Raw genomic sequence first — 14,557 nt, 5'->3', positions numbered from 1 at the left:
CTGTGAGATTGATCATGTTTGTTGTCATAGTTTACTTATGATGAAATCAATGCACAGAGAAGGTGACTAATGGGCCCAAGTTCTTATTTTCTAAGTGGTGAGGATGGAACTTTAACCCAGGTCCTCCACCTCCAGAGACTGCCTCTTACGTATAAACTAAACCAAGTCTCATTAAATGTTGGACTGGACAAGTGTTTAGACACATAAGTGAATATTTAAAGTGAATTTTTAGGGGGCCTGGATGACTCAGTCGTTAAGCGTCTGCCTTTGGCTGGGGACATTATCCCAGGGTCCTGGGATCAAGCCCCACGTTGGGCTTTCTGCTCAGCGGGAAGCCTGCCTCTCCCTCTCCCACTCCCCCTACTCCCCTCTCCCACTTCCCTCTCTCACTGTATCTCTGACAAATAAATAAAATCTTTAAAAAAATAAAAAATAAAGTGAATTTTTCAACCACCTTTAAAGATACTTTGGGTATTAGATGGGGAAACATGACTAAAGACTAAATATTGGATAAAAATTTTTTAGGTGTGATAATGGTATTGTGGTTATAAAGGAAAATGACCTTATATTTGGGAAATGTTTATCAAAGTATTTAAGGCAAAATGTCATATCTGTTATTTATAGTACTTCAGTAAAATAATAAAGCAAATAGGGGAAAACATCAGCAATTATTAAAGTAGATGGAGAACGTTAATTAAACCATTCTCCCTACTCTTCTGTATTTTTTAAAATTTTATAATCCAAAAAAAAAAGATAAGTAAGTTATTTGTTAGCGGTAATAAGCAATGCCCAAAGTAATAGTAGTATCCAGACATTTTAAAATAGATTGTTGTGGGGACATCTGGGTGGCTCAGTTAAGCATCTGCCTTCAGCTCAGGTCATGATCTCAAGGTCTTGGGATTGAGCCCAAGGCTAAGCCCAAGGCTTCCTGCTCAGCGGGGCATCTGCTTTTCCCTCTCCCTCTGCCATTCCCTCTGCTTGTGCTCACTTACTCACTACCTCTCTCAAAGAAAATCTTAAAAAAATTTTTTTAAAGTAAAGTAGATTGTTGGGGAAAATTAATGTTTAATTAATATATTGATTATTGAATCCATATTTTTTTTTTGAGAGATCTCCATTTTATTAAGGAAAACTTAAAATGAATCCGTATTATCTGGTAAAGTCTTTGATGCATTTAGACGGAAACTTTATCAATGTTGGTGATGAGTTCTTCACCAGCCTTTGACCCCTTGTTAAAGAACCTTCTGCCCTTTTCTGCCAGGACTTCACCTTTGGAAAAATAAAATGATTTTCTTTTTTCTTTTTTTAAGATTTTATTTATTTACTTGGTAGAGCACAAGCAGGGGAGCAGCAGGCAGAGGTAGAGGAAGGAGGAGGCTCCCCGCCAAGCAAGGAGCCTGATGTGGGACTCGATCCCCGGGCCCTGGGATCACAACCTGAGCTGAAGGCAGCAGCTTAACAGACTGAGCCACTGAGGCTGATTTTCTTATCACTGAAAATACATTTTTTGTATTATGTACTTGGTGTGATATGACCATAATGGATTTGTTCGCCACTATTTATTCTAATACTGTGTACACACACACACACACACACACACACACACAGTCCGTTTAGCATCTCCTACCTTTTCCACGTTGTAGAAGGGGATAGTGTTGCTCCTATTTCACAGGTAGAGAAGCTAGGACCTAGGTACGTTAAGAAGCTCTTCAGTGATCACATTTAAAGTATAATGAAAGCTGAAACAAGAGTTGTTGCTTTCCGGTTCAGTATTGGGGTCTCACATTGCTGAAAACCCCTGTATGAATGTGACCTCTTGTCTGTATTTCAACAGGCTTCCGATGGAAGCAGCTCCAGAGAAGATCTTTCATCCCAGCTCTTGAGAAGGAATGAACAGATCCGGAAACTAGAAGCCAGGCTTTCTGGTATGTCTAAGACTTCATAAAAAGCAAGCAAAGAACACTCTCCTTGGCTGACCCTCTGTCTATGTCAAATAACGATATAGTGTCACCTTATGGTGATAGTGCTATATATTGACGTAATTCTTAGTCAAAATGGAGCAATTTGTGCCCTTTTGGTTCCCTCCTTTTGTTAGTGTACTGAAGACTGTAAACTCAAAAAGAATAAGTTGGGTTTTTCTGCTCCTGAGGTTTCTAGCCATGGATATAAAAGGTATTAAAAGTATACATAGACTAGATTTGACGATCTTCCACCTGTTAGCATAGCGGTCAGGGTAGGGGATAGTACTTACAGGGAATGGCCAACAGATGGATTCTTCAGCACCAGAGTGGTTACGTTGCCACTAGCTACAGCTGCATATCACTTGTGTAAGTGTCCTGGGTCTTTAGACCACTTTCCAGTGATACTCAACACCTGTATAGAAGCTGTAACTCTCATTATGTCTTTTGTGTGCAGTTTACAATTTACACAACTTCCATTATATCCTTGCCTGAGCAGGGCACATTTGTGATAGAGTTGTGAGTTTCTTATTTTGGTTTCTGCCAGCGGACACATTTTGAAAGTTTCATCCTGTGAAGTGGTCAATGGCTTCTGTGTTTCTTTTTTGTCCCTTGGCCTTATGCACATTTTATTGGAGTGAAAGCAGTAGACTACAAAACTCACCAAATTGTATACACATACTTGTGTTTGTGAGGTTATCAAAGGTCCATAGTATAGCTCCCAGCTCCCAGTTGGTGCGCTATCTCCTTTTGTCCTCACTGTAGCCTTACTAGGCTTAGCGAGGTTAAGGTCACCGAAGCAGTAAGTGGTGGAGCTCGGATCTAAACCCAAATTTGCTTGCTAGAGTCCATACTCTTAACTATAGTCTTCTTTAAGTTCAGTTGTTACAATCCGATTATACCTACTTGTAAATAACATCAGGAACAGAGGTGAAATAACTTTACTTTTGTTTAATGTTGGGGAGAAAGCTACATGCCTTCCCTGACATAGAGACGGAAGAATCATTTGGGCTTGACTAAAATTAGGGAAGGGATAGGACAGAGAAAGGACACTTAGAAAGCCCAGTTGTGTCCTTAGTATCTTCCTCCAGGTTCCATATGAACAACAGCAGCAGCAGGTACCTCTTCCTGAACCTCTTACTGAAGCATGTCCGCTGCTTCTGGCATAGAAAAACACCTAATTTGTTATCTAATTAGGACACAGAAAGCAGTTTACTAAGTGCGTTTGAGGCCATTGCGATTAATACTATCATTTGCTAAGTAACGAAACTAATACTTGGGATCAATAATTTGCTTACAGTCTCTCAGCTACAGACTGACAGAGCTGGGATTTGGCCCAAGCCTACTTTTCCACTGTACCATACTATCTTCTTTGGCCACCCAGATAATTAATTCTGACTTTCACCTTTAATACAGCATAGGAAGCTCAGTTCCCGTGTAGAAAGGAAGCTGACTTTTCTAGAAAATTAAGTACTTTGAAGGTAAAGACCATCCTGTGGTAAGGTGTTTGCTATCGTCCCAACCACTGTTCACTCAGCTGTATGAACTGTGAGCTGTTCATTGAGTTTCTTTTGCCCTATCCTATTGCAAATACTGGAAGGGGAAGTAAAAACGGAGGTTTGAAATTAACGAGCAGGGCGTTTCTGATGATCTGACCAGGCCCACTTCTTGCTCTCTATCCAGGCTAAATAAACCTGCCTGTTTGTATTCACCATTTACACTGTGGATGGTTTGTACTATACCTGTTTGCTTGTGTTGTTCATTGTTAATGGGAGGCTGTCTGCCTAGCTTTCCTTAACAGCAATGGTTTTCGGGTTGAGAAAATCATCATCATTTTCACTCATTTTTTTGTTTAATTAACTTCCTTTCCTGATGTTTGTCCATTCCTGGTATGTGCGTCACCCTCCTCACCCAAGACTATGCTGAACAGGTCCGAAACTTGCAGAAGATAAAAGAGAAGCTTGAAATTGCATTAGAAAAACACCAGGATTGTACGTATTTTTTTTCCTGCTTTTTTTCAATCTTTTCAGGGTTTAGTTTTTGTTTTTTGTTTTTTTTTTAATGAAACAATAGTGTATTGGTTAAGTTTGTCCTTCATCATAGTTCAGATCTTTTAAGTGTACTTCTTAATCAGAGTGATAAAACATTTGTCTGATATTTATAAGCATACAATTCCTGTTAATGTTGTGTTACGGGCATGCTTCTTAGGAGAAGGTCATTATGTGTATCAGCTTGTCTTCATCCGGTTGACCAAATTTATTGGCTGCCCTTAGATTTTAGTAAAATCAGGTGCCTGGCCCTTAAACCTAGATTAGGAGCCTTGTTCTAGCCGTAGCTTCATGCTGCTATATTCAGAATGGGGGGAAATTTTTGGCTGTCATCACTTCTCAAGCAATAGAACATACATTTTATTTAGTCTGTCCTAATTCATATGTTCTCCTTTGGATTCAATCCAAGAAAGATGCTAAAGAAGTTTTCTATCAACATACTTAAAAAAATTTTAAAGGAAAACGAAGTGAAAGAAAGGTTTTTTGTTTTGCGTAGTTTTGAATTTTATTTTTAATTCTGATAAAGTATGCTAGTAACCATCACTTAGCAACAGTGTTAGCCTCTTCTAGCAACCTACCGACTATCATTGTACTGTTGAAAAAGTTACCTCTTGGCATCTTCCTAAATGTATATACTTGCTTATTACCAAAATAGAATAAGAGAAAGCAAAAAAACAACTATGCTCTAATGCTAAGCCCAAAAGATTCTGGGATGTTGTTGAGACTGATCAGGTTTTTTCCAGTCTCATTATCCACTTATTTGACCTTGATCTTTTTTGTTAGGTTACAGTTGTAGAATAGTCACATGGGCTATCTGTCATGCCGTTTCTGAAATATCGCCACATCTCAAATACAGCCTCTCTGTTAACAGCTTCCATGCGGAAATTTCAAGAGCAGAATGAGACATTCCAAGCCAACAGAGCCAAAATGGCAGAAGGACTGGCTTTGGCCTTAGCCAGAAAGGACCAGGTATTTTATATGTTGACACCCAAGACTAGTGGAAAGATTTCACTTAGTGATATGATTTCAAAAATCATGATGTAAACCTGGTAGAAAATATCTGCAGCCTTGGAGAAAAGGAATGCTCTGTAGTTTACATTTGTAATCATGAGATGCATCCAGAATATGAGAATATCATTCTGTCATTCTGTGTAACTTCGTAACAGGGAGAAGGGAAATGATGTGTTCTATCTGGTGGCATATCCCAAAAGAAGGGAAATGGTCTCTGTCCTCTAAAAACCTGTCTCAAGGCCTAGACCCCTAAAACCCAAAGATTTGCCTCTTAGAGTGGAGAATGCTCTCAAGCCCAGCTTCTATGATGTACATAGTTCTTACGGTCTGTTCCCCAGTGTCTTTAACCCCAGTGAATTAGACAGAAGGAACTCCTGTAATCTCACTAGAACCATCCATTGATAGATGCTGAATGAATAACAATAAGAAAGGAAAATAGTACTATTACCACCTATTACAGTAATTATGAAGTAAATATTTCTTTCGATGGCATTTTAAATTTAAGAAAAACATCAAGATATTATACTGGTAATCTTGATTTATTAAGACAGGATCAATTTATTATGTTTCACTTAAGAATATATATATAATTCATCTATAGTTGGTGAGTTGGTTGGTTTTAAAGTGAGTATTTTAAAGGGAGTATTAGGACATTTGCTATCCAGGAAAAGACATTATTCACCAATACCTATTAGATAACTATGGTATAAATGTACATAAATGATGATATCATCTAAAATTGGTGAATTCTGATTGTAGGCACTTGGAATATGGCTTTTTGTACCGATGGTTATTTTTCCTCCTGTGATATGTGAATAAGGGGCATCATATACCAGACGGCGTAAAACATATTGGTAAAATCAAGATAAGAAGGAAAATAATTATCAGGGGCTGGTGAGGATGGTCCCTCTTACCTTCATTAAATTAATTTCTAAATATCAATTATAGTTACCAACTCAGCTGCCCCAGCTACCCACTCCCAAGAGATAATAGTATTCATGGAAAAACACTCAGGAATAAAGTGAAAAGCTGCATCAGAACACCACACTACAGCTTTGTTGGGTGCTCCGCTTAGTAAAAATCTGCAGGTTTATATTTGTGTTCTAGAAGTTTCTGTAAAATTCATTTTCTTCTCCTTTTAGGACTCTTGGTTCTCTTAATACTAAGCCAACTTAATGGGGTTTTTTATTTGCTGTTTTGATTGGTTGCCTGCTTGCTTTACAGGGGAGTTAGGTTGTTTTGTTTTCTGAAAACCTTATGTTACTGATACTTTTCCCTAGAAACTGTACTTTTTTGTTGTTTTATTTTAGGAATGGTCAGAAAAAATGGATCAGCTTGAAAAGGTTAGTTCATCTTTTATTTTTATCTCAGTATGAATTTTGGCCTCTCCTCAGGGCTTGGAAAATGGCTTTTCCGGTACCCAGTGTACAGATCGCTCGACCGCCTCTTAGACTTGGGGTGCTGGTTGAGTTGACACTGACTTGAAAAGCTTATGGCTGCCCTTGCTTGAGGGGCATGCTGGATATCTTTTGTTTGCCCCTCCCACTATCCTCTCCTCCCTTAGCTTACCTTTCTCTGTGTCCTTGGAGGCTGATGGAAACTGCGTCAACCGGGCTCCATTGCCCTCTGGTTTCCAACTGGGTTCTGGGATTTATTCCTCCAGCCTTCTCCATGTGGGATCCCTTCAGGTTAGTTGTATCCCATGGCCAAAGGTCACAGCTTTAGTTGGATATTCCTGGGTCTCTTGTAACCTCTACATCCCTTTGCCCCTTCCTGCCCAACTGTTACTAGCACGTTAGCTTTGTGCTTTCTTACCCACCCACAGCTTTCAAAAGTCCCTTTATTAAACTCTTCTCAAAATACCCAATTCAAGACTGCCATCTGTTTCCTGCTGGGGCCCTAATTGGCACTGTGGTAATATTAGGAATACTTTTTGAGGAGGCAGTGGGGAAGAAGGGCATTTTTCAAGGCTCAGCATTGAGCAGATAAGAGCATTTCTTGGCTAAACACAGACGAGGAAAATTGATTACTCTAGCACCATAGCTTGTGTAACACTGTGTAGGTGTTAATGTAATGTATTCCTGGCTCCCAGACATGAACAGGAAGATGAAATTTCAGGCCTGTAGTTAGAAAAACATTTTAATTTAAAAGTCTGCTCCCTCAGCCCAAATTATATGCTGCTACCTAATTCATTTTTTGTTTTCATCAAATACTCCTAAATTAGTCTTCATGGTAAAAAATTATTTCTTAGATTGATAAATTCAGTTGCAAAATATATTTACTGTTCGGCCACCTGGGTTGCTCAGTCAGTTAGTGTCTGCCTCCGGCTCAGGTCAGTATCTCAGGGTCCTGCGATTGAGTCCCACACTGGGCCCCCCAGGGAGCCTGCTTCTCCCTCTGCCTCTCATGAATAAATAAATAAAATCTTTTTTAAAAATGAATTTAAAAACCTCATTTCTAAATATATATTTATGTGTGTATATACACATACACATGTGTATTTATACTGTTCATTTTATTAAGCAGATGAGTTTTATTGTTGTTGCATTCTTGGAATAAAACTCCAAGTTAAACCAGTTCTCTTTGTGTGTTCTGTAGAAATCTAGTTATCAATTTATCAAAGAATGCTTGAACATATTTTTGTAAGGAAAGAATTACAGAAAAGTCAAGCTATCTCCCAAAGAAACTTGTGCTTAAAAAAAAATCTGAACATGGTGTTAATGATGGTCTTCTTAAATATGGAGGTATTGGTTAGGTTAAAGTTTTCTTTTCTTAAAAGAAACTCATAAGATTATAGTAGTTGAAATTCTCATTGAACTATTTTTTATCTTCTAAAATTGTTAAGGAAACATGCAGGACTGAACTAAATAAAACCACCGTCAGTGCACTAAGGCTATCCCCACCCCCTCTCCCCTGCCCTAAGAGGGACTGGGAAATATTTTAGACCCAGAAGAGCAGTGAGACATCTATGTAGGTCTTTGAAGCCACTGTCATTTTTGGAACTGTTATTTTTAGACTGTTTTGATTTCTTTTCAATCAGGAACTAGAAACTGTAGCAGCAGGGTTTGTCCTGAAAATAGTCTATCTTGGGAAGCTGTCATTTAGTAAATTGTAACCTGCTGACACCAGTCATGTCTAATTTTTTTTTTTTAAGAATTAAATGCCACCAGACGTAGATACGTTACAAATTTTTTTTAAAGATTTTATTTATTTATTTGACAGAGATCACAAGTAGGCAAAGAGGCAGGCAGAGAGAGAGAGGAGGAAGCAGGCTCCCTGCCAAGCAGAGAGCCTGATGTGGGACTCGATCTCAGGATCCTGAGATCATGACCTGAGCCGAAGGCAGAGGCTTAACCCACTGAGCCACCCAGGTGTCCCAGTCATGTCTAATTTTTGTTGACTTCCTAACTGAAATTGCGAACTGACATCAGTTCTACTTAAATGCATCTCATTTTTTCAGGGTACTCAGTCTTACTCCAGTTACTCACATTGCTCATCTAGTTCAGTATGCCACTGAGAACAGACCGGGAAAATGAGGATCTGCGATTTCTAATCAAACTTAAGAACTTTTAAGTGTCAAGCAGTTGTTGCTCTTACTCCCCTTATTCACAGCTGGATCATTTAAAACACATTTATTTTTAACTTAAAGAGGGTTAGATAATGCTGTATTGGTCATATCAGCATAAAGCTTCCTGTTATCTACTATTGTCTGCTAACAAGAGAGTTTTTGAAAGATTTTTTTTTTAAGACTTTATTTATTTGACAGACAGAGATCACAAGTAGGCAGAGAGGCAGGCAGAGAGAGAGGAAGGGAAGCAGGTTCCCTGCTGAGCAGAGAGCCCGATGAGGGGCTCGATCCCAGGACCCTGGGATCATGACCTGAGCTGAAGGCAGAGGCTTTAACCCACTGAGCCACCCAGGCGCCCGAAAGATTTTTCTTTATTAAGTAATCTGCTGGGGATACGTGGCCAGCTCAGCGGAGCCGGCAGTCCCTGATCTCAGGGTTGTGAGTTCGAGCCCCACATTGCGGGGAGATTACTTAAAAATAAAATCTTAAAAAAAAATAACAATTCTGATGAATAAAAATTAAAACTTTCTGTAGATTTTATTAAAAAGCATTCTGCATACATAATATGGATTTGTGGTGTCTTCGTTGCCTGAGATGATGTCTTCTTCCTCCAAATAGGAGAAAAGGTTTCTGACAGCTCAGTTACAGGAAATGAAGAACCAGAGTTTGAATCTTTTCCAAAGGAGGGATGAAATGGATGAATTAGAGGGGTTCCAGCAACAGGAACTAAGTAAAGTAAAGCACATGGTATGCATTTTTATTTTCATAGCTACGTGCTCTGTAGATGATTAATTGCTCTGATTTTACTAGTTATCACTCTCTATTTGCTGATGAACATACCCTAGTAGTCTTTGATATTAATCATGTGTGTTTATTTTTCTTTTTTTTTTTAAAGATTTTATTTATTCACTTTGTGTTTATTTTTCAATTTATCAAAGTGGGGAAGTTCTCTTTGAAATGTGCTTCATTTTCCTTTTCTTTCTTACTACTGGGCCCCTTATAAGCCCACAAAATTGTTATGAAAGTTTGACTTGTTTGTCCATATTTTTAAAAATAAGTCTCAGTAGTATTTCTTAGTAGTGGCCCAGTGAAACTTTGTATCTTTGTATCAGCTTTTAAAAAAAGAAGAAAGTCTGGGGAAAATGGAGCAAGAGTTGGAGGCACAAACCAGAGAACTTAGTCACACCCGGGAGGAGTTGATGACCTCCAGTCAGATGTCATCAGACTTGAGCCAGAAGCTAGAAGAATTGCAGAGACACTGCTCAGCGCTGGAAGAGCAGAGGTTCTTGCTTGGTCTGTGGGGCCCATGGGAAGCGGTGTTAGCTCTGGCTACAGCTTGCCTGCCTCTCCCCACTGCTCTTCGCAACACTTTCTGATCTCAGTTCTGGCAAAGGCTTCTAGACTGTCCTTACCTGCCCAGGGCTTGAGACCCTCCCTCCCCTTCACCTGCCTAAGTTCAGCTTCCAAGCCTGCCAAGTGATTCAGATATGTTTTTGTTTCTAAGCTATTGAGTAACCAAAGGGAGATCATGATTTTTTGCTTAAACCTGGGTGGAATTTTTTCTCCAAGCTTCTACTTCAGAAAGAGCCAAAGGGTCTTCTCCATTGATAATCTTCCAATGACTAGCATTTGCAGCCCTGACATATAAAGAAACATCTGTATTTTTCCTGTAGAAGAATGTCTCTTAGATGAGATTTCCAAATGTGTTTATTGTCTGCTTTCTTTCAATGAAGAGATCATGTGGCAGCTTCAAACACAGGTGCCGAAAATAAGATCTCAGCCCTGGAGCAAAAGGAACAAGAGCTCCAAGCGTTCATTCAGCAGCTTTCCATGGATTTGCAGAAGGTGAGTGGAGTACTAGGAGTGGATCCAGGTTGCTAGGATTCATGAATGGGGTAGAAACTAAATCTGTCAGAAATTTCTGTCTCAGGTTGGCTGCTGAAACTTCTGTTTCTCCTGCAGCCTTTGTGACCCTAGTTCCCAGTCTAGCCAGGCTACCTTCTCATGGGTGGCCACACAGCTGAACAGAAGAGGTCAGTGTTGTGCTGGCAGGAAGTCTAAAAGCACGCCATTTGATCTGCTCAGATTTGTCTTTAAGTACTACATGGTGGGCCTTGAACATAAGAAAATGTAGCATTCGCGGTTGATGTGGCCTAATCCAGTTTGTTCCAAATGATAATCCTTGGGGCGCCTGGGTGGCTTAGTCGTTAAGCGTCTGCCTTCAGCTCAGGTCATGATCCCAGGGTCCTGAGATCAAGCCCCGAGATGGGCTCCCTGCTTGGCGGGAAGCCTGCTTCTCCCTCTCCCTCTCCCTCTCTCCCTCCTTGTGTTCCCTCTCTCACTGTGTCTCTGTCTGGCAAGTAAATAAATAAAATCTTCCAAAAAAAAAAGGTAATCCTTATAATTCATTTGTTCATTTGGCCAACATACATTTATTTCCCTCCTATTATAGGTCTGTGCTGTCTTGAGACTATAAAGAATAAAAAATATTGTTATTGACTGTAGACTAGTGTTCCTCAGTGGTATGTTTCTTCCCATCATTTTGAATAGAACAGTTGTACCATATGATTGTCCCACGCATTGCAGGACACTCAGCTTTCCTGGCCTCTGCGGTCTTAGTGCCGGTAGCACCTTCAGGCATTGGCAGTCATGCCCTTCCATCATATGAAAAAACACCCCCTGGGGGGTGGTATGACCAACCCTACCCTCATCCCTTGAGAACTGCTAGTCCCAAGTGCAGCAGAAACTTAGAGCATCATTACAGTAGAGTAAGATTTGTGTGAAGAGAAGTCTGTACACCCCTTGCAAACCGTGATGTGTGCCGTGAAGAAAAGCTACAGGATGATGTGGGATCCTTTAACGGCATCAGATCAGATCTAGCCTTGGAGTCGGACAATACTTCCCTTGAGGAAGTAACATTTGAGCTGGGGAGGGGCAGTGGGAGAGAATTTGAAGGAAGAACAGTGAGCAGTTTGAACCATAAACCCAGAAACCTTGAGGCAGTAGAAAGATGAGCCCATTCAGGGAACTGGAGGAGAGGACACACTGAGTGAGAGAAGAATGGGTTGCTTGGGGAGGCAACCATTGAATGGGTTTCCAGTTAGGAAGCTCTTGTACCTGTCCAAGCATGAGATGGTGGCTTTGACAAGAGTGGCGATGAAGATAATGGGGGAGTAGACAGGTTGATGAAATCGTGAGGAGACTGACCCACTTGCTAATGTAATGGATGTAGGAGAAGAACAAGAGAAAAGGAAGTTTTGGTGATGATTGATCAACTGAGCGGCTGTTGGTGTCAGTCATTGGGCTATGAGTGCCAGAGGAAAGACAGTTTTTTCATGAAGATCGTGAGTTTTGAGTCAGTTTTTTTGTTGTCCTTATCGCTATTGAGTAGATGTAACATTTATTTCAGGTAGCAAGTGTAACAAAGTAGTGAACCCCTATGTAGCTAACCCACAGGTTAAAAAGAATAATATGCTTACCTTTGAGCTTCCCCATGTGCCATTCACTGTTCCATCCCATTTCTTTTTCTTTTGTAAACAATCTAGAAACTGTTCCGTTCCCTTTTTAGTTTTTGCTTTATAATTTTACTATTATTTTATCCCTAAACTGTATGTATCTTCTGTTGTCTCTCATGCTTGTTAAAAATTACATAAATTATGCTGTAGGTATTCTTAAAACTTGCTTTTGGTGCCCAACATTGTATTCCTAAAAAACGTGCATACAGGTCATGCAGCTGTGATTTGTTCTTTCCTCAACTATGTAGTATGAGGTTACCAAAATATATCCGTTCCATTGACCATCAACATTGCAGTGTTTCTGGTCTTTTACTATTACCAACAAGGCTGCTACGAACTTTCATCTACCTGTGCAAGTTACTCTAGAGTACATTTAAGATGTGGAAAGCTTGGGGGTGCCTGGCTGGTTCAGTCAGTAGAATGTGAGACTCTTGATCTTGGGGTTGTGAGTTCAAGCCCCACACTGAGTGTAGAGATTACTTTTTTTTTTTTTTTTTTAAGATTTTATTTATTTGAGAGAGAGAGGGAAAGTGAGAGAGCGCATGAGAGGGGAGAAGGTCAGAGGGAGAAGCCGACTCCCCTTGGAGCTGGAAGCCCGATGTGGGACTCAGTCCCGGGATCCCGGGATCATGACCTGAGCTGAAGGCAGTCACTTAACCAACTGAGCCACCCAGGCACCTGGGTGTGGAGATTACTTAAAAATAAAATCTTTTAGAGGCGCCTGGGTGGCTCAGTTGGTTGGGTGTCTGCCTTTGGCTCAGATCATGATCCCAGGGTCCTGAGATCAGGCGCCACATTAGGCTCTCTGCTCGGCAGGGAGCCTTTAAAAAAAATTGAAAATCTTTTTAAAAACTTTTGTACTTTTTCAACTTTTCTCGATAATGCCTAGTTTTTTTCCCATAGTATCTATAGTAATTCACACAGTCCCACAGCCGCATATAAGGGATTGCTTGACTTGTTCTGTTTCCTTGCTACCATGGTGTATTATCAGACATTAATTTTTTGCCAGTCTAGTGAGTATGAAATATTATCTCAACGTGATTTTTTTTTAATTTTTTTAAAAGATTTTGTGGGTTTTTTTGTTTATTTATATGACAGACAGAGGTCACAAGTAGACAGAGAAGCAGGCAGAGAGAGGGGGAAGCAGGCTTCCTGCCGAGCAGAGAGCCCCATGTAGGGCTCGATCCCAGGAACCTGGGATCATGACCTGAGCCAAAGGCAGAGGCTTTAACCCACTGAGCCACCCAGGTGCCCCTCTTAACTTGATTTTAATTTGCTTTTCTCAGATTACTATGAGGTAACACTATCTTTTCATGCTTATTGGTCATTCTTGTTCTTCTGTGAAGTACTCATTCAATTCTTTTGCCTGTTCTGCGTTTTCTTTTTCTCCTTGATTATAGGAGTTCATTATATATATCCTAGCTGCCATGCTCCTTTGTTAGTTATATGGGTCGCAAATGTCTTCTCCCAGTTTTTGTCTTGTTCTCACACCCTTTATGATCTGTTCTGATGAAAATACACTCTTAATTTTAGTATAGTTGAATTTATTATTTTCCTTTAAGTTCACACTTTAGCTTTTTTATTTTTATTTATTTACTGTTAAAATAATTGTTCCCCTGTTCAGTGGGATTTCCATTTCATTTATGTGTTTTTTTAAGTAATCTCTACACCCATCATGGGGCTTGAACTCTATGACCCCCCAGATCAAGAGTCACGTGCTCTACTGGCTGAGCCAGCCAGGTGCCCCCACTTTTGGTTTTTTAAAGAAATCTTTTCTAACCCAGGATCATAATGCTATTTTCCTATATTGTTATATAGGAAGTTTTATAGTTTTGCTTTTTACAGTCAAGTCTTTAATACACCTAAGCTATGAATTTGGTTTGAGAAGGGGATCTTTCTCTTTAAAAAAAAAAAAAAAATGTGATACCATTTACTGAAAAATCTGTTCTTTTCTCGCCAGTCTGCAACGCCAGCTTTGTCAGGTTCAGGTTTCCAAATGTACATGGAACTATTGGGCTTTGGGCCACACGCCTCTGTGGTATTTGCATGATACTGTACATCGCCTTACTAGCTATGGTGTCAGGACAAGTCCTAGTGTCTGATAAGATCAATCTCCTCACCTAATTCTTTTTTTTTTTTTTAAGTATTTATTTATTTATTTGACAGAGAGAGAGATCACAAGTAGGCAGAGAGGCAGGCAGAGAGAGAAGAGGAAGCCGGCTCCCCGCTGAGTGGAGAGCCAACTCGATCCCAAGACCTTGGGATCATGACCTGAGCTGAAGGCAGAGGCTTTAACCCACTGAGCCACCCAGGCACCCCACTCACCTAATTCTTTTTTATGAGTATTTTGAATATTCTTGGCCCTTGTTCTTTCACAGAACAGCTTGTCAGACTCCTCAAAAAATTTTTTGGGGATATTGATTGGATGGCATTGAATCTGTAGATCCATTTGGAGAG

At 40.0% G+C, this 14,557-nt stretch overlaps 1 protein-coding gene across 2 annotated transcripts in view; it reads left to right on the top strand.

The window, feature by feature from the left end:
• Positions 1-14,557, top strand: part of LOC111145815 (golgin A1) — a 46,576-nt gene that overhangs the window by 4,827 nt on the left and 27,192 nt on the right. For both annotated transcript variants that reach the window (XM_022501063.1, XM_022501062.1), the window contains exons 4-10: positions 1,835-1,925; positions 3,875-3,949; positions 4,878-4,975; positions 6,328-6,360; positions 9,204-9,332; positions 9,698-9,867; positions 10,319-10,430. In XM_022501063.1, coding sequence (XP_022356771.1) covers positions 1,835-1,925; positions 3,875-3,949; positions 4,878-4,975; positions 6,328-6,360; positions 9,204-9,332; positions 9,698-9,867; positions 10,319-10,430 — 708 coding nt within the window. The remainder of the gene's footprint in view (positions 1-1,834; positions 1,926-3,874; positions 3,950-4,877; positions 4,976-6,327; positions 6,361-9,203; positions 9,333-9,697; positions 9,868-10,318; positions 10,431-14,557) is intronic.

The sequence above is a fragment of the Enhydra lutris genome, unplaced genomic scaffold (genome assembly GCF_002288905.1).
Source record: "Enhydra lutris kenyoni isolate GAN:26980312 unplaced genomic scaffold, ASM228890v2 scaffoldscaffold13, whole genome shotgun sequence".
Classification (NCBI taxonomy): domain Eukaryota; kingdom Metazoa; phylum Chordata; class Mammalia; order Carnivora; family Mustelidae; genus Enhydra; species Enhydra lutris.
The sequence above is the reverse complement of the archived record's forward strand: the minus strand, read 5'-3'. Positions and strand labels throughout refer to the sequence as shown.